This window comes from Arvicola amphibius, chromosome 6 (genome assembly GCF_903992535.2).
Source record: "Arvicola amphibius chromosome 6, mArvAmp1.2, whole genome shotgun sequence".
Lineage (NCBI taxonomy): Eukaryota > Metazoa > Chordata > Mammalia > Rodentia > Cricetidae > Arvicola > Arvicola amphibius.
The window spans coordinates 11,624,855-11,648,201 of record NC_052052.2 but is presented as its reverse complement, the minus strand read 5'-3'; the positions used below and the strand labels follow the sequence as shown (position 1 = coordinate 11,648,201).

The following is a 23,347-nucleotide window of genomic DNA, read 5'->3' as shown; positions in this document are numbered from 1 at the left end:
ATGGAAAACAGAAACACCCAGATACACCCAGAGAACAATGAGGAGGCTCCAGCGGTCCAACCAAGTCCTGGCCTGAATTCCACCAAAAAGAAGATGGATTTAGAGTCCACTGTGTCAGTCAGTCAGGTAGGTGGGCCTTCACTTCCAGTTCTGATCGCCATTCCTAGGGCTGGTCTTGTCCTTTCCTTTTGTTGTTGTTTGGTTTTTCTTTTTTCTTTCTTTTTCTTTCTTTTCTTTCCTTCCTTCCTTCCTTCCTTTCTTTCTTTCTTTCTTTCTTTCTTTCTTTCTTTCTTTCTTTCTTTCTTTCTTTTTTGGCTTTTTGAGACAGGGTTTCTCTATAGCTCTGGGAGCCTGTCCTGGAACTAGCTGTTGTAGACCAGGCTGGCCTCGAACTCACAAGGATCCGCCTGCCTCTGCCTCCCAAGTGCTGGGATTAAAGACCACAAAGCACCCCATTGAACCCCCAGGCATTTTTTCAACTGGTCAAGCTGACAACCACAGCTAACCACAAGGCCACCCTCTGTGGACACCTGTCACCTGCCATCCAAGCATGTTCCTAACCCAGAACAATGCACCCCCCTCCCCACAAAGCCACTATGCTAATATTCCAGCAAGACATAATTCCATTAGGGGAGGCATAGCCCTCATGATCTGGCTGTTTTCCTGAAACCAACCAGCTGTTAATCCCAGTTGGGAGTCTGTGGGTCACACATCACACATGTTTAGTCTTTTAAAGGAACCCTGGCGAACATTCTGGGCCTTCTTTACCACCTCCTACTCATTTTCTCAGCAAGCAAACATGGGGTTCTGATCCTGCCACTTAATTAGCTCCGTGACCTCGAGGCATCTCTGAATCCCTTTCATCATTTTGTGTGTGTGTTTGTCATGGTAAGGATGACCTAGACTAAGTGTGTTGAGGCTCTGTCTCGCTGTAGGCACCCACTAGAGTTGGCTTCCACCAGAATCTTTTGGAAAAAAACAAAACAGCAAAACTTCATCCATGGGGCTGGAAAGATGGCTCTGCAGCTAAGAGCACTGACTGATTGCTCTTCCAGAGGACCCAGGTTCAGTTCTCAGCACCCACATGGCAGCTCATAGCTGTCTTGAACTCCAGTTTCTGGGGATCTGACACCCTCACACAGACACATATGCAGGCAAACCACCAATGCACATAAAGTAAAAACAAGTAGATAAAAAAAGAACCTTCATCCATTAGTTAATGAGCTACGTGGTGTTTGCTGACCTCTGAGGCTAGGAGCTATGTTGGCTTACGCTCCACCCTACTGGCAACTGATGGACAAGATGGAGATTAAAAATAAAAAATCCAGGGGTGGGTGTTGTAAAATATTATTTTAAGGTGTGTTACTTTTGTTTCTGCTCTGGAATGTTTAATGATGCAAAGATGTGTTTGATTAAATAAAATTCACCTGCAGCCAGGAGGCTGCATTAGCAACTAGCTGACGGGGAAGTTGTAGGGAGGAGCCAGGTGGAGAAGAATTTTTTGTTTTTGTTTTTTAAGACAGGGTTTCTTTGCGTAGCCCTGGTTGTCCTGGAACCAGCTCTTTTGACCAGGCTGGCCTCGAACTCGCAGAGATCCACCTGCCTCTGCCTTCTAAGTGCTAGGATTAAAGGTGCGTGCCACCACCACCCAGCTGGAGAAGGTTTATAAGGAGGGGCGAGGAGAAGCATGAGAAGCTCCCCTCTGGGGAGCAGAAGTCTACTTCAGCCTTTGAATCGTGAGTTCTTTAGAGGGACAGAGATTTAGACAATTTCACCTTTGAAAGAGTCGGTGCCTGAGGGAACAGAATTTCCTCAGGATGCATCTCTTGCAGCTAAATTGCTGCTGATAGCAGCCGAGTTGCAGCTGCTGACTAGGACAGTTGTATCTTAAAAGGCAGCAATAATTAAAATAGAAAACAACAGGTGGGCCATGGTGGAACACACCTGTTGCCTTAGGATCCAGGCTGCTGCAAAAAGATGGTCAAGTTTAAAGCCAGCCTAGGCTATAAATCACAACCACTATCTCAAAAAACTAAAAAATGTTGGGCAGTGGTGGCGCATGCTTTAATCCCAGCACTCAGGAGGCAGAGGCAGAGGCAGATTTCTGAGTTCAATGCCAACCTTGTCTACAGAGCAAGTTCTAGGACAGCCAAGGCTACACAAAGAAACTCTAAGAAGTCCAGCATCTGGGCCATGGGATGACGGTGCTGTGTGGGAGGCATCACTCTTCAACACAATCCTTTGGCTCCTATTCCAGTTGGTCTCCAGTTTTATGCCAGAGTTCACAATGCTAACCAGTAGGGCCAGGTCCACCACCTACCTCCAGGCGCCCCTGGTCTTTCTTGTCCTCTCTCTCCAACATCTCCCCAACATAGGCAGACACAGGAGAATGGGCAAGGAGGAACAGGAGATGGCCCCAACACCTGGACCGAGGTCTGCCCTTGAACCAACCCACTCATGTCTCTGTTTCAGGCTGGTTTTGCTGATGCCAAGGAAAAGGAGAAAGAAAAGCAGCCTGTAGCTCCCAGAGGACCAGAGGGGGAGCTTGAACACACAGGATCACCCCAGAAGGGGCCAGGGGAGCTTGAGACCCAGGAACAGCTCTCAGCAAGACCAGAGTGAGTTGGGGGGACGTCCCCAGAAAAGGGGGAGACCTGAGATTTAGCAGCTGCAACACTCCATGCTTCTCCCCACCTTCTTACTTCTCCCATCTCTTCCCCCACCTACTCCTGCTGAGAGCAAACCCAGTTGTTAGCTTGGCAAGTGTTCCCTCACTGATCGGAGGCCTTTGACCCAGTTCAGAGTGTCAATCAAACTAAATTCTTTCTTTTTACATAATTTATTTTTATTTTATGTGCTTTGGTGTTTTGTCTGCACGTATGTCTGTGTGAAGATGTCAGATCTTGGAGTTACAGACAGTTGTAAGCTGCCATGTGGGTGCTGAGAATTGAACCTGGGTCCTCTGGAAGAGCAGTCAGTACTCTTAACCACTGAGCCACCTCTCCAACACTCCTTTGCTTTTGTTTTGAGACAGGGTTTCTATGTGTAGCCCCTGCTGTCCTGGAACTCACTTTGTAGACCAGCACCAGGACAGGCTCCAAAGCTACAGAAAAACACTACCTTGAAAAAAAAAAAAAAACAAAAAAGTAAAAATTAAAGTGCACATAACAGAAATATTTCAGGCAGGAGAGATGGCTCAGGAGTTAAGAGCACTGGCTGCTCTTCCGGAGATCCTGAGTTCAATTCCCAGCAACCACATAGTGGCTCACAACCATCTATGACAGGATCTGATGCCCTCTTCTGGAGGGCAGGTGTATATGCAGAGCACTCATAAAAATATAAACAAATTAAAAGAAGAAATGTTGCCGGGCGGCGGTGGCGCACGCCTTTAATCCCAGCACTCGGGAGGCAGAGGCAGGCGGATCTCTGTGAGTTCAAGACCAGCCTGGTCTACAAGAGCTAGTTCCAGGACAGGCTCCAAAGCTACAGAGAAACCCTGTCTCGAAAAACAAAAAAAAAAAAAAAAAAAAAAAAAGAAGAAATGTTAAGACATGAAATTTTTTGGTTTCGCTTTGTTTTGGGGCAGGGTTTCTATATTATGCAGCCCTGCTGTCCAGGAACTCTCTCTGTAAACCAGGCTGGCCTTGAGTTCACAGAGATCCGCCTGCCTCTGTCTCCCGAGTGCTGGGATTAAAGGTGTATGCCCACTACTCATCTAGGATATGGAATTTTATATGCTCACTCAAAAGTGTGTTTATTGCAGGGAGGAGGGACTCGTGAGGCTCCACCCCTCCTGAGGACCTTAGGCAGTCCATGGCTGCCAGGGAGGGAAAACATTCCTTGAGTGATGTCGCTGATGCTGAGGTGCCCGTGCATCACCTGTGCTCCTGTCCGCAACCCTCATGAAAGTCATTTAGTCATCAACAGACCTGAGATGAAAAGGGGGACTTGGTGGGGGGAGAGGGAGTGGAAGGGGAAGAGAAGGTAATGAGGGGGAACATCATCATTTTTTTATCCATGTATAAATGTCAAAACGAAACCCGCCCCGATGAATTTAAATAAATTTTAAAATATACTAATGGAAACATAAAAAGGAAAGTATGCATATGAAGGCTTTTTAGCATGTTAATATTTTATGCATTGTGAATATGTAGACTATGAAGTCATGTGAGGACAGCCATTTAATGAATCCCCCTGACAGTGGGTTATGCATTAGAGAGCGCCTCAAGGAGAAAGCTCCAGGCAGGTGGTGGCACACACCTGTGACCCCAGCACAGAGGTGGCTAAGGCAGGAGGACTAGGAGTTTGATGCCAGCCTAGGCGACAGAGCAAAACCCTGTCTAAGGAAGGAAGGGAAGAAAGGAGGGAGCAAAGGGGCTGGTGAAGAACAGGAACTCAGAGTGAAGAGGCTGGAGACACACAGGTTCCAATCCCGATGCTACCTTAAGCTTTACGACCCTGTGCCCAAGTCTCTCAACCCAGTTCTCTGTGTGTGTGTGTGTGTGTGTGTGTGTGTGTGTGTGTGTGTGTGTTATTGAACCCAGGGCCTTGTGCATGCCAGGCAAGTATTATACCAAAGAACTCTATCCCCAGTCCAACCTAAAGTCCTCTCCTTCTTCTTTCTCTCCCTCTTTCTCCGTCTGTCTCCCTCTCTCTCCATAGGAGTGAGAGTGTCAACACAGGACCTCATGCAGTTTGCGCTGGCTTTGAATTTACCATGTGGCTGAGACTATCTTCAGATCCTGACACTCCCCTCTCCACCTCCTTAGTACTGGGGTTACAGGTGTGCACCACCAGCACCCCCTTCTCTTTCTAAAAAAACACTGGAGAGATGGCTCAGTGGTTAAGACCACTGACTGTTCTAGAGGACCAGGTTTGATTCCCAGCACCCACATAACAACTCAAACTGTAATTTCAAGATCTAACATCCTCACACACAGATATACATGAAGGCAAAACATAAAATAAAAATAAATCTTTTTTTTAAAGGGTTAGAGTGTAACCACTTCAACATTCACATGAAGGTGTTGAGACTTGGGTGTGTGTCCATCCCTCACTTATTCTCCCATGCACCCCTAAGATGCCTCCCATGCACCCCTAAGATGCCTAGTCCTGGACAGGGTTCTGGGAGAGCCGCACCCAGGCTGGGGTGAAGTGTCTGTTGTCTGTTCTTTCCACAAGGAACCAGTCATCTTTGGCAACCGAGGAAGGGCCGAAGGATCTACAAGCTGACCAGGAGCAAGCCCAGCCTGACGGGGAGTGTGTGACCTCTGAAGAGCAGCAGCCACAGCCAACCATGCCAACCAAGGACCAACAGGAGAGATGGCAGAGCGCCGAGGCCAAAGAGATTCCTCCCACTGAGAGCTGCCAGGTAACCCTGGGAGATCACGAAGAGGGATTGGGCACCCGTGGAGGGGGACAAAGGGCCCTCTCTGCCCCCAACACAGATGCACTTGTGTTGGTGGAGGCTGCGCAGACGCTCAGTCTCCCTGGGTTCCTGGATGGTTCTGGCAGTTGGAATCACAGTGTTCCCCTCAGGTCTTGTTTACAGAGAGGCCCTCTGGGTGTCTTGAGGACAGGGCAGGGCTAGGGTTGTGTGACGGTGATGCTGAGTTTAAGAGAATGACTGTGACATACCTCACCCCGTGTTCACTGAGCCTTTTTAAAAAATATTTATTTATTTATTATGCATACAATATTCTTTCTGACAAGACCTCATAACAGATGGTTGTGAGCCACCATGTGGTTGCTGGGAATTGAACTCAGGACCTTTGGAAGAACAGGCAATGCCCTTAACCACTAAGCCATCTCTCCAGCCCCTTCACTGAGCCTTTGACAGACATGCTGGCCATTCCAAAACTTAACAGACTTTTTACTTCCTTATTTTTCTCATTTCTACATTCGTTTATAGAAGAAAACAATGTAACACAGCCCAATACAATACTCTTGGTTCTTCCTCCCCCCTCCCCCCCGCCTTTTTAATGAGACAAGGTTTCTCTGTATAGCCCTGGATGTCCTGGAACTTGCTCTGTAGACCAGGCTGGTCTCACACTTACAGAGATCCGCCTGCCTCAGCCTCCCAACTGCTGGGATTAAAGGCATATATTCTTGGTTTTTCTTCATATTGAAGCCTAGCCCCATATCCCAAATCAGCATCATTTTTTTTTAAGACAGGGTCTTACCAGGTAGTGATGGCGTACGCTTTTAATCACAGTACTCGGGAGGCAGAGGCAGGTAGATTTCTGAATTTGAGGCTAACCTGGTCTACATAGTGAGTTCTAGCACAGCCAGAGTTACATAGACCCTTTCCCAAACAAGAACAAAACAAAAACAACGAAATATATATGTGTACATATATACATATGTTACGATACAAAATACACACACACATACACATATGTATAAAATTGGGCTGGAGAGATGGCTCAGAGTTAAGAGCACTGGCTGCTCTTCCAGAGGACTGGAGTTCAGTTCCCAGAATCCCACATAGTGACTCATAACCACCTATAACTCTAGGACCCAATGTCGTCTGGCCTCCAAATGCACATACATGCATTCACACAGGCACATACACATAAATAAAAGATCTTTGGGCCAGGTGGTAATGGCGCACACCTTTAATCCTAGCAACTGGGAGTCAGAGGCAGGCAGATCTCTGAGAGTTCAAGGCCAGCCTGGTCTACAGAGTGAGTTCCAGGTCAGCCAGGGCATGCAGAGAAACCCTGTCTCGAAACCCACCCCCTCAAAAAAAATGTTCAGAAAAAATATACCATATAATATAAGAAGTATGTGGAGGTCTGTCCTTTGAAACTCCCTTTAGGAAGTCAGAAGTAGCTCTTCTCAGGTCATCTTCTTAATTTCCCAGGCTCTCCCCACTCAAGGAGACACAGATCATCATCTGGAAAAGCCAAGCGCCTCCGGCAGCAGGAGTCAGCCACTGGAGGATGACCCCCCCCAGTAACGCAGGCCTCCCACAGGTCAGGCTGCAGAAGCCCATGCCAACACCCACCTCGGGGACACACAAGGACAGTCCCCAGGAGGCAGTGACACCCAAACCCATGGTGACTGTGGAGGAAAAGAAGGCCCGTCCCGTCTTGTCATCGGCACCAATCCCTCGACCACACAAAGAGGGGTAAGTCATCCTTCAGGGCCACTTGCTGCTCCCTCTGCCTGTGGGTGACTCTTCAGCTAAGTGACACTGGAGATGGGGAGTCAGCTCAGTTGGTCAAGGGTTCACTCTGTAAGCATGAGGACCTGAGATTAATTTCCCAGGAAGAAAGCTGGGCCCAGAGGCACGTGCTTGTAATCCCAGCACTAGAGAGATGGCAACAGGTAGATCCTGGGACCATGACTGGCCAGCTAGCCTAGCCAGTTCCAGGCCAATGAGAGACCATGTCTCAAAGCAACATGGAGGCTGAGGAGATGGTTCAGTGGGTAAAGACGCTTGCTGCTAACCTGAAGACCTAAGCTCAATCCTCAGGGACTTAATGTAGCGGGAGGAGGGAACCAATTTGTGCAGGTTGTCCTCTGACCTCCACACTTGGGCTCTGGAATGCACACACATACACACACACACACACACACACACACACACACACCAATAACTGGGTCAATGAGATGGCCCAGCAGGTAAAAGTGCTTGCCACTAAGTATGGTGACCTGAAATTGGCACCCCACAGACCCACTGAATTCCACTGTCTGTCCGTCCTCTGATTTCCACATTTGTGCTAACACAAGATGAGCAAACAAATGTAATTTTTAAAAAGCTACATATATAAAAACGGTGTGGTGTTTTTCATTTCTGGCTCATGAAACACCTTGGTTAAGTTGCACGCTGCCAGGCCTCAGTTTCCCCATCTTTGGTCTGTGGGTATGTCTGCATGCAGGTAAGGCAATGAGGGTACGCTGAGGTGAAAACAAAGGGGCAAGACTAGGGTATCAGGCCTGAATGTGCTGGGGGTTCGGGGCCAGTATAAGGTGCAAGCCCTGACTTGAAACCCTGCCCCCCTCGGGGGGTGGCTTCTTCTTTGTTTAGAGGTGAAGCTGCAGAGACCAAGGCATCACCAAGGCCTCTTCCTCCACCAGTAAGTCGAGTCAGAGTGGGGATAGGAGATGGGGAAAGGGAGTTGGGGAGGGCTGGAGGGAAAATGGTGGGCACAGAAACATTTTCAGGCAAACTGGGTCAAGTGTAAACTTATGCATGTGTTATGTGTGTGATTTATAGTTTGTTTATTTTTAAATTACAAGTCCTAATGTCTTATTGTGCATGTATAAGCTCACCACATATCCATGCCACAGGAGTGGAGGATTTCTCCTTCCATCATGTGGACCCTGGGGATCAAACTCAGGTCAGGGTTGGTGGCAAGTGCCTCTACCTGCTAAGCCATCTCAAAGTCAAATTACGGGTTTCTGAGATGGATCTCCTGTAACCCAGGCTGCCCTAAAACCCCCTATGTAGTCGACAATGATCCCCAAACCCTAACCCCTCTGGTTTCTGCTTCCCAGGCACTGGCAGTATGTGCGTATTCTGCTGGGGGCCCCAGTGTGTCTGCCTGGAGTTGGCAGTCAAAACGGATCACACTCGAGAGCCCTTGAGTCCATCCCAGGGCTGCTCCACATGGGCATAGATTCCTTCTGCCCTTTGCCCTCAGTCCCAATCTGCTTCTCTGATGCCCCATGCCACCAGGTCTGCCACTTTCTTCTGGTCTCTGAGTTGATGGTACAAACTTAGAATTCCCACCCTACCATCATCCTCAGCCCTCACCACACCTGCCTAGCTTCACACCACATCCCCAGCCACACCCCAGCCTTGAACATTCTAGGCACAGCACAGTGCACAGGCTTGCCACTGGCTTCTTTCTGAAGTTACCACGTGTATGATTTATTTAGCTGATGCTCAGCAACGTGACCCTCTACCTCCACTCCACCATGTCCTTGCAGCCTCCAACAATTGCCACTGAAGGAAACAGGATGAAAAAGATCCAGCTTCAGGGCTGAAAAGATGCCTCAGCGGGTAAGAGCACTGGCTGCTCTTCCGGAGGACCTGAGTTCAATTCCCAGCACCCACATGGCAGCTCACAGCTGTCTGTAACTCCAGGATCCAACACCCTGACACCAACATAGATGCAAGCAAAACACCAATGCACACAAAATAAAAATAAATAAATTATTAAAAGAGAAAGAAAGAAGAAGAAAAGAAAGAAAAGAAACAAAGGAAGAAAGGGGAAAAAAGAAAGAAAAAAGAAAGAAAGGGAGGAAGAAAGGAAGAAAAAGAAAGAAAAGATCCAGCCTCGGTCAGGCCTTTAATCCTAGCACTCAGGAGGCATATCAAGACCAGTCTGGTCTATAGAGAGTTCCAGGACAGTCAGGGATACACAGAGACACAGAGACCCTTTCTCAAAAACAAAAACAAAAGAAAGAAAAAAGAATAAAGAAACAGCCATGGAGCCTTGAAACTCCCAGCTTCAATACCAAGCTCAGCTGGCATGAGCTCTCTTCAGATCACAGACCAGAGCAGGTCTTGTGATCCCACTGTAGTTGTTTGTTCTTTATTTTTAACTCTTAGGGGTCCTCTACCCATCTCCCAATAAATACATGGAGACTTATTCTTACTTATGAATGCCCAGCCTTAGCTTGGCTTGTTTCTAACCAGCTTTAAAAAAAAAAAACCCTTTATTTATTTGTTTTGTTTTTTCAAGACAGGGTTTCTTTGTAGCTTTGTAGTCTGTCCTGGAACTAGCTTTTGTAGACCATGCTGGCCTCGAACTCAACAGAGATCCGCCTGCCTCTGCCTTACGGGTGCTGGGATTAAAGGCATGCGCCACCACTGCCTGGCTACTTTTCATATCTTTCCTTCTTACTCTGTGGCTGGCTGTGTGGCTGGCCTCTGGCGTCCTCCTCTCCTCCTTTTCTTACTCCTCACTCCTCCCTGAGTCTAGATTTCTCCTCCTATTCTCTCTGCCCTACAGAGTCCTGTCCATTTGTTTCTCCTGCCTAGCTATTGGCCAGTCAGCTCTTTATTAGACCCAATCAGCTGTTTTAGACAGGCAAAGTAGCAGTTTTAAAGAGTTAAATAAATGCAACATTTAAAAAAGGCAACACATCTTTGCATCATTAAACAAACATTTCACAGCATAAAAAAGTGTAACACACCTTAAACTATATTCCCTAATACTAGAGTTACAGATTTAGAACCTCCGGTAGGAGCTAGGATTAAAGGTGTGCAGCACCATGGCCAGCTTTGCTTTACTTTTACAAAAAAAAGTGAGAGCTAGGGATGGGCCTCAGAGCAAGCACTCCTATCATCAGCCAGACGTTGGGCATCAAGAAAAGGATGCTGACAGGAATGAGTGATGGAGAAATGCCAGGATGCTATGAGAGTAAGTGATGGAGAAAGGCCAGGATGCTGATGGAGTAAGTGATGGAGAAAGGTCTGGATGCTGATGGGAGTAAGTGATGGAGAAAGGTCTGGATGCTGATAGGAGTAAGTGATGGAGAAAGGTCTGGATGCTGATGGGAGTAAGTGATGGAGAAAGGTCTGGATGCTGATGGGAGTAAGTGATGGAGAAAGGCTGGGATGCTGATGGGAGTAAGTGATAGAGAAAGGCTGGGATGCTGATGGGAGTAAGTGATGGAGAAAGGCTGGGATGCTGATGGGAGTAAGTGATAGAGAAAGGCCGGGATGCTGATGGGAGTAAGTGATGGAGAAAGGCTGGGATGCTGATGGGAGTAAGTGATGGAGAAAGGCTGGGCTGAAGCAGGTATGTTGACCCAGGGATGGGAGGACCAGATGTAGGTATGGCTGGCTCTATGGAATGAATGAGGAACAACAGTTGAAGTGCCCATTATGTGCTGGGGACACCTGTATGAAATAGGCATCAGGAGTGAGGCAAGGTCACTGCCAGCTGTGTGGGCTGCAATGAAGGAACTTGGCTCACTCAGGAACATAGCTTGCAGGTGGGAGGTGGTGACCCACATGGGTCCCGGGGTGGTACATGGAGATCTGGAGTATCTCCTCCACAGCTTTGGAGAAGGACAGTCTGAGCATCCTCAGTCGTTCTGCAGGGGTGAGCAGCTCTGTAGCCAGTCTGGCTGGCTTCTGGTATCCCACATGTCCTCACCTTCCCTCAGGAGGAAAGAAACAGTGAGAAGAAGGAGCTGGGCCAAGGGCAGAAGCAACGGCAGCAGGCTTCGGCAGCTGCAGGAAGCCATGCATCTGGGAACTCCCGTCGGGGCTTCATGAAGTGCCTCCTGGAGGTGGAGGAGCAGGAAGAAGTCACCCATCGGAGGACTTTGAAAGCCCGGACCCTGACAACCCGGAGGTCACCCAGGACCCTGACTTCTGTCTCCACCTCAGGCCCCATCAGCAACTCAGTCCCAACCTTGCCTCTGACCCTGCTTGAACCCTCCACCTCAGCTCCAGCTACTGTCCCACTGTGGGTCAGACCACCAGCCCCTGGGCAAACCCCTACCTCTGTGGGGTCCCCTAGTTCAGTCCTGTCAGCTCCCACCCAGGACCTGAGCTGGAGATGGCCAGAGTTCTTGCCCCAGGGCAGTGAGAGAAGCCTGAACTATGCCAAGACACGGTAGGAGCCACCTCCCCACCTAGACAGGGTCCCACGCTTACAGTCTATGTCCAACGTGGACCCTCGCATCTCCTACACTCTCAGGAGTCCCCCCTCAACTCTGTCTTCTTTCTGTGCTTCTCAGCAGGGATCCCCCAAGTTCCAGGTCCCTTTTCCAAGCCCTCCTTTCCTTCTTTCTCTTCTTCCTGATGCTGGGGTTTCACACATATTAGACAAACACTCCACCCCTGTAGTGCACCCCCAGTTCCCCCCACCATCTAGTCTCCCCACTCCTGCCACCACTACCATCAAATGAACCACCTATGGCTTTGCTTCATTCCCTTGGGTCTGCCTCTCCTGTCACTTGTGGCTGCTGACCACCAAAGTTCCTCAGAATTTCCCTAACCTGTGCTGCCCTGACTTCCTCTCCCCTGCCTTGGGTAGCCTTGGCAGAGGCAGGGGCACAGGCAGGCAGGAGGTGGTTGCAAACTGTCCTGGGCCCATTGTTCTGCAGGCAGGAGCCGGAAGAGCATGGCCTCTTTAAACTGTACCAGAGCTGGGAGGAACGGTCTGAGGAGCACCTCACCTTGAAGCAAGAGGAAGGTGAGCACCTTACACCACTGCCCTGCTGACCCATCGTCCCATCACACCAAGCAGTGTCCCCAGCGGGGGGTCAACTGCACTTGGCCTAGGACACAGAAGAGGAGGTGGGCCACCTCCCCCACTCCAACCCACTCTTTAGAGGTAGCTTGGGAGACAGGGTCCCTCAGGACCTCGACCTATCCTAAATAATCCCTCTCCATTTAACAAGGCCACCATCCCTGAACAAGCCCCTACTTCCCATCACACCCTGCCCCACTAACAAAACTGAACAGTGCTGACTGAACTCCTACCCTGGGTGAGGTCTCTATGGTCCTTGGGGATGCCCTCTGACCCTACTTTCTCATGCTGGGCTGTCCCTAGAAGAATGGATGTGTACTACTGTGGGATATTTGGTCACACTGTGAACCCCAAGAATGTGTTAATAAAATCAACCTTGGGTCAAGAGGTGGAAGCAGCAGCTAGCTAACAAGAAGTACCCATAGAGAGTAAGACGCGTCCAGAAAATGGACGGAGAAATGCACAGGAAGTAGGAGGGAGGGACTCTGGGTTTGGTGGTGGTCCTTTTTGGTGTGGGACTACAAAAGAAAAGCTCTCTTTCTGAGATGCTGACTAGGGAAAAAGGTCTGCTGGTTGCTCCTCAGCCTCTCTGAGCTAGCAGGTTTTCTCCCTAGCATCTGACACCTGAGTCTTTACTGGTAAAATCGGTAAGATTGAGATTAAGTTTAAAAACAGTGAACCCTCCTGTTTCACACTCCTTCCCAAGGTCTAGAACCTTCTTGGCCAGAGCAGTTCCTTCCTCAGATCTTCCAGAATGTTGTCATTGACCCATGGGAATAAAACGGAGTAACAGGGCTGGATACCGATGTCTTCCTCATGACATGCACACGCATGCACCAAGCACATCATGCATATTACACACACTCCACATGCCACACAAAAGCTAAAAGGAAGAAACGCAGGAGTGACCCACTCGGTCACCCTGTGTCCCTTGACAGCCTTCCGCAGCTACTTTGAGATCTTCAACGGCCCTGGCGAGGTGGATGCGCGGAGTCTCAAGAACATCTTGCTCCTAATTGGCTTCACCCTTACCCCGGCACAGGTGGAAGAGGCCCTGATGAGTGCCGATGTCAATGGTGAGCACGGGGTCTTCCCTGAGTTCCAGCTAGGGGCTGCACCCACGTGTGGGCTCCTTGCCGGAAGGATCCCTCGTGGCGTAAGGCTCAGGGTCAGCGTCCAGTGGCCCTAATATCTGAACCTATTGGGTTTGCATTTTTCTTCTACCCCGCGGCTCACAAAGGCTCTGGCAAGCTGGCCCTGGTTCCCGAAGTTAATGTTCTCAGAATCACTGTGCAGTGTCATCTCTGGGGATCCAGAGGTGACCAGGACCCACCCACCTCCTGACCAATGGTGTAAGTGACCTCAGCTGGCTTTGTACATCAAGTGTCCCCTGTGACCCTTGCATGTCTTTTTACCAGCCTTATGGCTTTGGTCACTACAGCTTGCTAGGCCTCAGCTTCTCTGTGCTATTGGGAGCAACATCCTCATCAAGTTCTCTCAGATAAAATGGGTGAGCCAGGCTGAGGGTGGGAACCAGGCCTGCGGGTCAGGAGGCAGCAGCTGTTAGCATTACCCACGTGACAAGTATGGAATGCCTTCTGTGGCTGTTCCTGTGCAGGGCACCAAGAACAGCGATGTGTAAGGCATGCGAGCCCTGCGGTCCTCAAGGGTTCCAAGACAGTTACTGCCACAGGGCAAGAGCTGACTCGGAAGTGAAGCAAAGCAAACGCAAACAACAGTTACAGCAGCTTGGAAGATGGGGGTCGGGAAGGAAGGCTTCCTGGAGGAGGTGCCACTCAAGCCAAGTGCTGTTAACTCAAACATGGGTCAGGAAAAATGGAAGTAGTAGCTCCTGAGAAGTGGGCTTGAGGCACTTGTGTATGGTGGAGTGTGGCCTGACACAGGGAAGAGAAGGGTCATGCGGGACCTGCGTCCTGACCACCATCACAACTGCTCCTTCTGCCACTGCACAGTCCTCTCACACATTTCAAGGGTGTGTGGCTAAGCAGCAGACTGTTGACCTAGGAAGACAGAGGTTCTGGGACTCAACCCCAGCTGACCTAGCTCTGCCGATGTGGACGGGGACAAGAGCCTCGAGCCCTACCTGTGACCAGGGTTAAGTCCAGAGCACCCCGTCCCTGTTTTTACACCTTAGTCCATTATCAAGAAGCTCCGAGAATGTCAGTGGAGTTCCCACCGGATTGAACCCTGGGACTCAGCGTGGGACAAGTTGTACAATTCTTGTCTCTCAGGGTCTTAAGTTCCAGGTGTCACATGTGTGACAGGAGCTTTAGGAGACAGTCTGACGAGGGATCTGACCCGGTCTGAACCTCTGAGAAAGGGGGTGGTGACGTGGCTTAGCTGCAAACATGCCCTGAGTTTGAGCCCTAGAACTCACATGTGGGAGGAGAACACCAACTCCCAGAAGATATGTTCTCACCTCCACACCTGGGATGTGGCAAGCATATCGCCTCCCCTCACATAAAAGAAATAAAATGTAACAATGAGGAACCATGGCAGGAAAGGGGAGACATCTGTGACCCGGGAGCAGCACAGAGACCTCGAATGGGAGGAATAAGGACTTTTGGGCAGTATTTCCTGCCAGGGAGGATGGCAATGAGATGAGGCTGCTAACAGGAGTTCGGTGGGTACTGCAGGGCCCTAAAGTCTAGCTAGAATCTGGTAGGTCATTCTCAGTAATGACAGTTGCTGGCCTTTAGTGGGCACATGCTATGTGTGCAGCCCTGTTGACTGTCCCTGCTCCATAGCGAGAAAACTAAACCTTCCTGGAGTTCAGAAATTTGACCCAACTCACATGAATGGAAAATGGTGGACTTGGGTTTTCATCTCACAGTGATATCTCAAGAACGCAAGGTACAAGGGCTGGAGGGATGGTTCAGTGGTTAGGAGCACTGACAATTCTTCCAGAGGACCCGGGTTCAATTCCCAGCACCCACATGGCAACTCACAACTGTCTGTAATTCCAGTTTGAGGACCTGACACCCATGGCAAAATACCAATGCACATAAAATACAAATAAATTAAAAAAAAATACAAGATCCAGTAGTTTCTCATATTCCTTGACACAGTCTGTGTCAAAGTGAGCATGGAGCTGGCGATATAGCCAAGGATCACCGTGAAGTATTAACCTTCCTCCCTCTACCTCCAAGTTTACATGCACGCTAGGCAAACACTCTACCTACTGAGCTACGAGCCCTGTCTTGGTCCGAGAGCCTCTAACTAGAAGATTGTTGCTTTGGCTTCTCCTGCCCACATTTTCTGCTGAACTGGCATGGCACTGCCATTACAATTTGCCCCCTGGGGTGGGGGTGGGGGAAGACACCAGGGCCACGCCTAGCTTGCAGTACCTGGGCCTGCTGCAGAGGGTCCCTGATCACCCTGTTTTTCTCTGACACTGCAGGAGACGGTCATGTGGATTTCAAAGACTTCTTGGCAGTAATGACAGACACCAAGCGTTTCTTCTGCTCTGTGGGTGAGCAGGGGTCAGCCCAGGGCAGTCAGAACTGGAAGCAGGACCTGGAGGCTAATGGGGTATATCAGAGGCCACCTAAGAGTAACGGCAGTCACTATTCCATGTCCCCAGAACAGAATGTCCTGATGGATATGTCGCCCCCGAACCCCTACACACTGTTCTTTGAGATCCTCTCTCTGCTGGTGGAGATGCTGGCCCTGCCGGAGGCGGCCCTAGAAGAGATCACAAAGTAAGAGGGGCCGGTTGCCTGAGGGTGGGGGACATAGACAGAAGCAGCAGCTAGTGCTTCAGCAGCTAAAGATAATTGAGGGTTAAGACGCTCAGGTGCAACCGAAAGGGAGTCCCAATTAAACGGCCTTATGCGGAAGAGGAATGCATCATTCAAATAATCAGCCAGGGCCTCAGGAAGGGCTGGATCCAGGACACTGGATGATAGCGTTCAAGTTTTATTTCCCCACCTCTCTATCTCAGGGCGCTGGCTTCAAACTCAGCCAGGTCCTCCCAGTGGGAAGGGTGGTGATGGCAGCCCGATGCTCACAGTCCTCCTGGTTCAGCAGCTTCATCAAGACCACAGTGAACCTTCCCAAAGCATTAGAACACCCTCAGAAAGGGAATCTTGCAGGAAGGGTGATGGGCAGGCAGTGGACAGCTCAGCCTCCAGAAAGGGTAGTGGGCGGGCAGTGGACAGCTCAGCCTCCAGGAAGGTTAGTGGGCGGCTCAGCCTCTTGGAAGGGTGATGGATGGGCAGGCATTGGACAGCTCACCCTCCAGGAAGGTGATGGACAGGTAGTAGGCAGCCCAGGGAGATATGACTACAGGCTAAGTAAACATGATGTCTTTCAGGCTGAAAGTGATGGGTGGAGGTGGCAGGCCCAGCTGATCTCTGAACCTCGCCCTCACTTCCTGTCCTTAATGAGCATATTTTAATACTTGCTGGTCATATGGTGGATTTATTTTTAGCCTTTTGAGAATTCTCCACACTGATTTCCATCCCACCAGCACTGGGTGAGGGCTCTCCTTTCCCCACGTCCTCGCCAGCATCTGTTACCAGCTGTTTTCTTGATCTTCATTATTCAAGATGAATTTCTCTATTGGCTGCTGCTGCTGCTGCTGCTGAACACACCGAGGTCTTTCATAGCCATTTGTATTTCTTTTGAGAACTACTTACATCCTTGGCCCAGTTTTTAACTGGATGGTTTGTTTTCTTGACTCAGTTCTTTTTTGTTATTTGGTTTGGTTTTTCAAGACAGGGTTTCTCTATGTAGCCCTAGCTGTCCTGGAACTCACTTTCTAGACCAGGCTGGCCTCGAACTCACAGAGATCCATGTGCTTCTGCCTTCTGAGTGCTGGGATTAAAGGTGTGAACCATCACTGCCCGGCTTTTGAGATCTCTGTATATTCTGATTATCACTCCTCAGCAGACGTACAGCGGGAACAGTCTCTCCAATTCTGCATGTTTCCTCTCCCCTCATCGTTCCCTTACTTGTACAGAGGAGTTAGCCAGGATTATAGCACTGGCATAAGACACCACAAGGGGCTCAGAAGGAGATTTTTTTTTTTACTTTGTATAAGCAGCCAAGGCTGTCATAGATTTAACCTAAGGTGATCAGCTAATATCACTCATTTTTGAGAAAACATCTATCAAATACCAGAGGATAAATAACCATTGTTCTTCCTCCCGTTTCCTCCCACCTCCTTGAGACAGGATCTCATGTAGCCCAGGATGGCAATCTCCTGTCTCAGATCCCTAGTCTCTCAGGTTACCCATCCATCCCCTGGAGTCCCTCCTTCCCTTTTTACTCCATCACTAAGCTACACCTCTAGCCCAGGAATTAGTGGTTCTTTTTATGATGGAAGTTGGCCGCTTAGCTCCCAGCTTGTTTGCACAAGTGCATTTACTTCAGAAAGGACATCCTTGCAAAATGCCTACAGGCTCTAAGAGACTGGGCCCCAGGGTACGAGGTGAGAGTTAACTTTTTCTTCCCTTTTCTGTGATAGGATCTGTGTTATCCCAGCTGGGCTGGAACCTGAGCTCCTCCAGCTTCACCCTGTGCCCATAACTCCCAAAGGCTAATAACCTTAAATTGGCCGAGACTTGGAGATCAAGCTGGTCTACACAGTGAATTCCAGACCAGCAGAGGCTGCAAAGTGAGACGCTGTCTCAAAAAATAAAATAAAAATTCAAGTTTCACTAAGGGCACATGTAGCTCAGGCTTGACTCCAATTTGATACAGCTAAGGATGACCTTCAAATTCTGATGCTCCTCTAGGATTACTGGTATGCACAACCATGCTTGGTTAATTTGGTGCAGAGGCCAAACCCAGGGATTCATGCACACTAGCCAAGAACTTCACCAGCTGACCAACCACCCCACTACACATAAACAGTGTGACTTTCTTTGGACTGCCAACACAGAAACTTTTTATTAATTATGAAAGCTTGACCTTAGCTTAGGCTTGTTCCCAACCAGCTCTTATAATCTTATAACTTAATTTATTTATATTAATCTACATTCTGCCATGTGCTCCCTCCACCTGCCCCCCTCACTCCTCTAACCCTACCACAGCACATCAGATTCTTCCCAGAGTTCCTATCTCTTCCTGGAAGTACTGTCTATCCTCTACCACCTAGCTATTGGCTGTTCAGCTCTTTATTAAGCCAATCAGAAGGTGTCTTAGGCAGGTGAGCTAAAACAGATACATCTTCACACAGCATGGCATTAAATAGTCCGCAACAGAAACACCTTTTCTTGCTCTAAATGCAAATGACTTCAAGACATAAAGCTCAATGACTCTTACAATTTGATGATTTCTTTGATCCAAGACTCATAACTGTTTCTGTGGCCTCCATACAAATGCCAATACAAAGATGTAATCCCAGCACTCAGGAGGCAGAGGCAGGCAAATTTCTGAGTTCGAAGTCAACCTGGTCTATAGAGTGAGTTCCAAGACAGCCACGGCTACACAAAGAAACTGTCTCAAAAAGACAAACAAAAAAAGTGTATCTCTACTTTGTTCACAAATTAGTTCCTGTCGCTTTGCAAGCTCTTCCCACAGACCTATAGTAAGTCCAGCACATTATTTTCTTGAACGACTCACCCTTTGGTTCTGCAAGTCTTCAAGAGAGTTGATTTTAGAACTGACTTCCTGATCCTAGCACTCAAGAGGTGGAGGCAGGAGGATCAGCAGCTCGAGGTCATCCTTGGCTACACTGAGTTAGAAGCCAACCTGGGCTACATGAGACTGTCAAGAACTACAAAGGCACAAGCCAGCTGTCTGTAGTGAGCACCAGGCCCTTTGCAGGGGCAGTGTGTGTGTGTGTGTGTGTGTGTGTGTGTGTGTAGGTACACCCAGGAGGCCAGGCAAGGTGTCAGGTGCTCTGTAGCTGCAGTCACAAGCAGTTTTAAGCCACCTGACATGAGTGCTGGGGACTGAGCCTGGATCGTCTGGAAGAACAAAAACTGTTCTTAGCCACTGAGCCATCTCTCCGGTCCTGTTATGAACTCTTTCTGTCCCTCCTACGTTAGTACTGTTTTCCATGGACATACCCTCTTTTTTTTTCTTTTTTTTTTGGTTCCTGCCAGACCAAAGTTTCTTTTTTTTTTTTTTTTTTTTTTTTTTTGAGACAAGGTTTCTCTGTGGCTTTGGAGCCTGTCCTGGAACTAGCTCTTGTAGACCAGGCTGGTCTCGAACTCACAGAGATCCGCCTGCCTCTGCCTCCCGAGTGCTGGGATTAAAGGTAGATCAAAGTTTCTTGACAACGAATGGGAGGCAGGGTTTCTAGGACTGTACATGGCTGCCAGCAGCACTGCATTTAGTCTTTGCTCACTGGGTAGTCTAGCTGGTACAGAAACCAATGGGGCAAGTCAGTTAAGGAACAGGTCTCCAGTTGGCTACAGTTTATACCAGTACGTGATATTCTTGGATTAGAAGCAGCCAGCAGGGAGACAAAGCTGCCTAGGTACCCAGTTTCCTAGGGAAGCAGAGGGAGGAGCCAGTGATATCCTTTAGAGCTGACTGACCCGGCTACAGTCCGCCTTCTCAGTCCCAGAGCCAAAGTGACCCTCTCTACTCTTCTTGTTTCCCTGTATTGTTTTGGGGGTAGCCTTGGTTTCACAGAAGAGACAGATTTAACCTCTGACTATGGGTAACTGTGGACTTGTTTTTTTTTTTCTTTTTAAAAGATTTATTATGTATACAGTGTTTTATATAAGCATGTAGGAGGCAAGAGGTCAAAGGGGCACCATGAGTTTGAGGCTGGCTTGGGCTAACAGCCAGTACCAGGACAGCCAAGGCTATATAGCAAGACCAGTCTCTAAATAGAAATAATTTATTATGTATGGTGTTCTGCCTGCATGTATCCCTGCAGGCCAGAAGAGGGCACTAGATCTCATAACAGATGGTTGTGAGCCACCGTGGTGGCTGGGAATTGAACTTAGGACCTCTGAGCCGTCTCCAGCCCAGAACTGGCTTTCTATCATCTCAACTCACCTTCCATGAGGAATAAGGAGGCCCTAGCAGAGCCAGCATCCAGTCCTGAGAGACTGAAGCGCATACCCAGCCTTCATAGCACCCAGCAGCCATCAGGCTCCAGCTCCTCCGCCTCCTTCCCACCTCCTGGCCTTTGCTTGTGCCATTCCTTGGTCATGAAGGCTCGAAGGCTCTTCCTGCCGCCTCGTCTGGTACTCTGCTTATCACCATGAGCAAACAGCCCCTTGTCACTACCCCATCCCTTCCTTTCCCTCAGAGCATCCATCACTCCTCAGATGATGGTACCTTTACATCTGAATATGGTCAACGTGGCCGTTCTGTGTCCAGGTAGCTGACTGAGAGGCAGAAGGAAGGGAAGGGGGTGGGTGCCAGAGGGAGAGGCAACACCAGGATGTGTCACTAAGCTGCACAACCCTGGATCTGAAGGACTGTGTGCGGTGTCTTGGGAAGAAAGAGAAATGCTTTATTTTTTTTTAAAGCTAAACATTTATTAAGGGAGAGAGAGAGAGAGGGAGAGGGAGAGAGGGAGAGAGGAGGGAGAAAGAGGCAGGGGGAAGCAGAGAAGTGGGGAGAGAGGGAGAAGCGAAGCTGCCTCTCTGAGAGGAAGATGGAAGAGCGAGAAATGCTTTATTATACCCTGGCCTCCAACTCCTGGCCCTTTAATTCCTTTGCACCTTTGGGTTCCATGTGTCCAAAGCATCCTGGGGCAGCCTTAGGTGAACCTTTTGAGTCGTCCCTACAGAAATGAGTGCTGCAGCAGGGGCCAGGCTAACACATGCACCGTGTCCTTGTGTGTGACAGCCCTTTGCTCCAGGCCATTGAAAACAGTTAACACACTGTTTGCTGGGGTAGGCACTCAGTAAGGTAAAAGGCAAGTGATGAGTGGCTCATGCAAGTCACGTCAGCACGTAGAAGACAAGAGGTCAAAGGATCACCATGAGTTTGAGGCCAGCGTGGGCTACAGCCAGTTCCAGAACAGCCAAGGCTATATAGGAAGATCTGTCTCTAAATAGAAATAAAAAGCAAGCAAGCAAGCTTGGGGTGGGGTGGGAGCCTGGCTAGCACGCAAACCTTTTAAGCTACAGCTTATATGAGATGGAGCCCGCTGCGTGGCTGGGTTTGTTGTTTCAAGACAAGGACTTCAGGTATCCCAGAATGGCCTAGAACTCACCATGCAGCCAAGGATGACTGTGCATTGCTGAGCTTCCCACATCTACCTCCTGAGTGCTAGGATTACAGGCACCTGCCACCATGCTCGGCCTAACAATTTACCAAGGTTTCCCACACACTAGGCAAGCACTCTAGCAGCTGCGCCACATCCCCAGCCCTGCTTGGCTGGTTTACACGCAGAAATGTATCTAAGTGAAAATATAAGTAACAGAAACAGTGTGTAATACATACCAATCTCTACATGGCTGGTGCTGAGACGGGTCTCATCTCATGTGCAATCCTCCAGCAGACACACATTCGGCCCCCATCTTAGCAGTGTGGCGGAGAACTGAAGCTCAGACGTGAAGTGGCATGCAGCGAGGGGGCAGACAGAACCATTTCCTTGTATTTCATAAGGGGACTACATCTCCTGACTCCCCCCCAGGCTTCAATGCTGCCACACAACTAGCCAGCCAGAACCGGGGGTCGGGGGGTCAGGAGGAAAGGGGTGAATTAACCACAGCCAGGCTGAGCTACCAGGCCTTGTCTCCTCAGCTACTACCAGAAGAAGCTGAAGGAAGGCACCCCCAAGAACCGAGAGATGGAATCGGCTATGGGCGGACTGCGACCAAGGAAGAAAATTCCTTACAACTCTCAGCAAGCAGACAGCTTAGAGGGCCCAGATCGAAGGGTCCTCAGGATCCTGAGCCGACTGAAGCAGCAGAACTATGGTGAGGGCCCGTGAGCAGCTGGGCTGGCAAGCAGATTCCCCTAGACGAAGCCCAGGATTTAGCTGTGTGGGAACTGTGACCAAGTAGGGCTAGTCTATACAAACATCTAGCTCCATGCTTTGAACTCTCCCTTCCTGCCTTCCCACTGAGCTGAGGCTGTCCCAACTACTGTGTGAGAGCCCGCCAGGGTCAGTTCCACTGCTTGGCCCTTTGCAGGTGTGCCCTATAATCTTCCCACTCGACAGAAATGGGAGCCAAGGAAACTTCAGTGACTTCCCCAGCTAGTATGCCGGCAAGGGCAGTTTGCACTTAGTTTCACCCCCAAATTGTGTGCCTGACTATTCTGGGCAAGCGTCTTTATGCTATGGCCAGCCTTTACTCTATGCTTAGCCCTCAGCATCGTACACATCATCCCTGTCATCTACTGTGTGGTGGATACCAATACCCTCTCCGTCTTAGAGGCTCAGGCATTAAGGACTCGCCTAAATTCACTTTATTATGTGGCAAACCGAGGGTTCAGGCTAGCCATGCTCCCAATTCTCGTTTTCCTCCTATTCCAGGTGCCAATATGCAGAGCCCCTATGCCCAGGTGCCCTGCATCCCACTCTGCCCACGGCTGGAGAAGAAGGCAGTCCGTCGAAAACAGGGTAGCCATAACCATTCGGTGCTGGATCAGTGTGTCTCTACAAGCCTGGGCCCTGACCTCCATGGCCTCTTCTTCCAGTCAGGACAGCAAGGAAGCAGGTGGGTACTGAGGGCCAGGGCCTCTTTCTAAGAGACTACGTTGAGAAATCCTTTACTCCAGGGAGGATGGATGGACAGACAGGGCAGGAAAGACAGCATCCTTTGCTGAAAGCCTGTGTACCAGAGACAAATTCACAAAAGCCTGAGCATTAAGCAGCTGTGACCCTAGTGTCCTCAGGATGGTGGTGTTCCCTGTTTCTCAAGCATGGGAACTCCTTGGCTGAATTATGGGAAGCTTAGAAAACTGGGAAGGAGATGTTCCCTTCAAAGTTCCTAGGGCTTGGGATCAGCCCCTCAGGTTCCACTCCATCTAGAAGCGGCCTCTCCCTGAGTACATGGGATGACTCATGAACCTGGCAGGTCTAGGGGAAGAGGGCCAAATATGCTCTCTCTTTCTGCCCACCTCTCCTCCCCAGGGAACACAGCTCTGACAGCAGAAAGTGGCTTAGCTCCGTGCCAGCCCGAACCCACTGATCGTCTGGAATCCTGGCTCCAGAAGTTCAAGGCCTATAGACA

General features: G+C 49.4%; 1 protein-coding gene across 1 annotated transcript; it reads left to right on the top strand.

Moving 5' to 3' along the window:
* On the top strand, positions 1 to 23,347 carry Spata21 (spermatogenesis associated 21). The gene is given in 14 exon segments (XM_042055252.1): positions 1 to 126; positions 2,473 to 2,622; positions 5,189 to 5,371; positions 6,866 to 6,949; positions 6,951 to 7,132; positions 8,036 to 8,093; positions 11,134 to 11,585; positions 12,079 to 12,167; positions 13,163 to 13,300; positions 15,646 to 15,717; positions 15,829 to 15,946; positions 21,912 to 22,087; positions 22,648 to 22,831; positions 23,248 to 23,347. Coding segments are annotated over 14 exon segments (2,070 nt in total). The 3' UTR covers positions 23,306 to 23,347.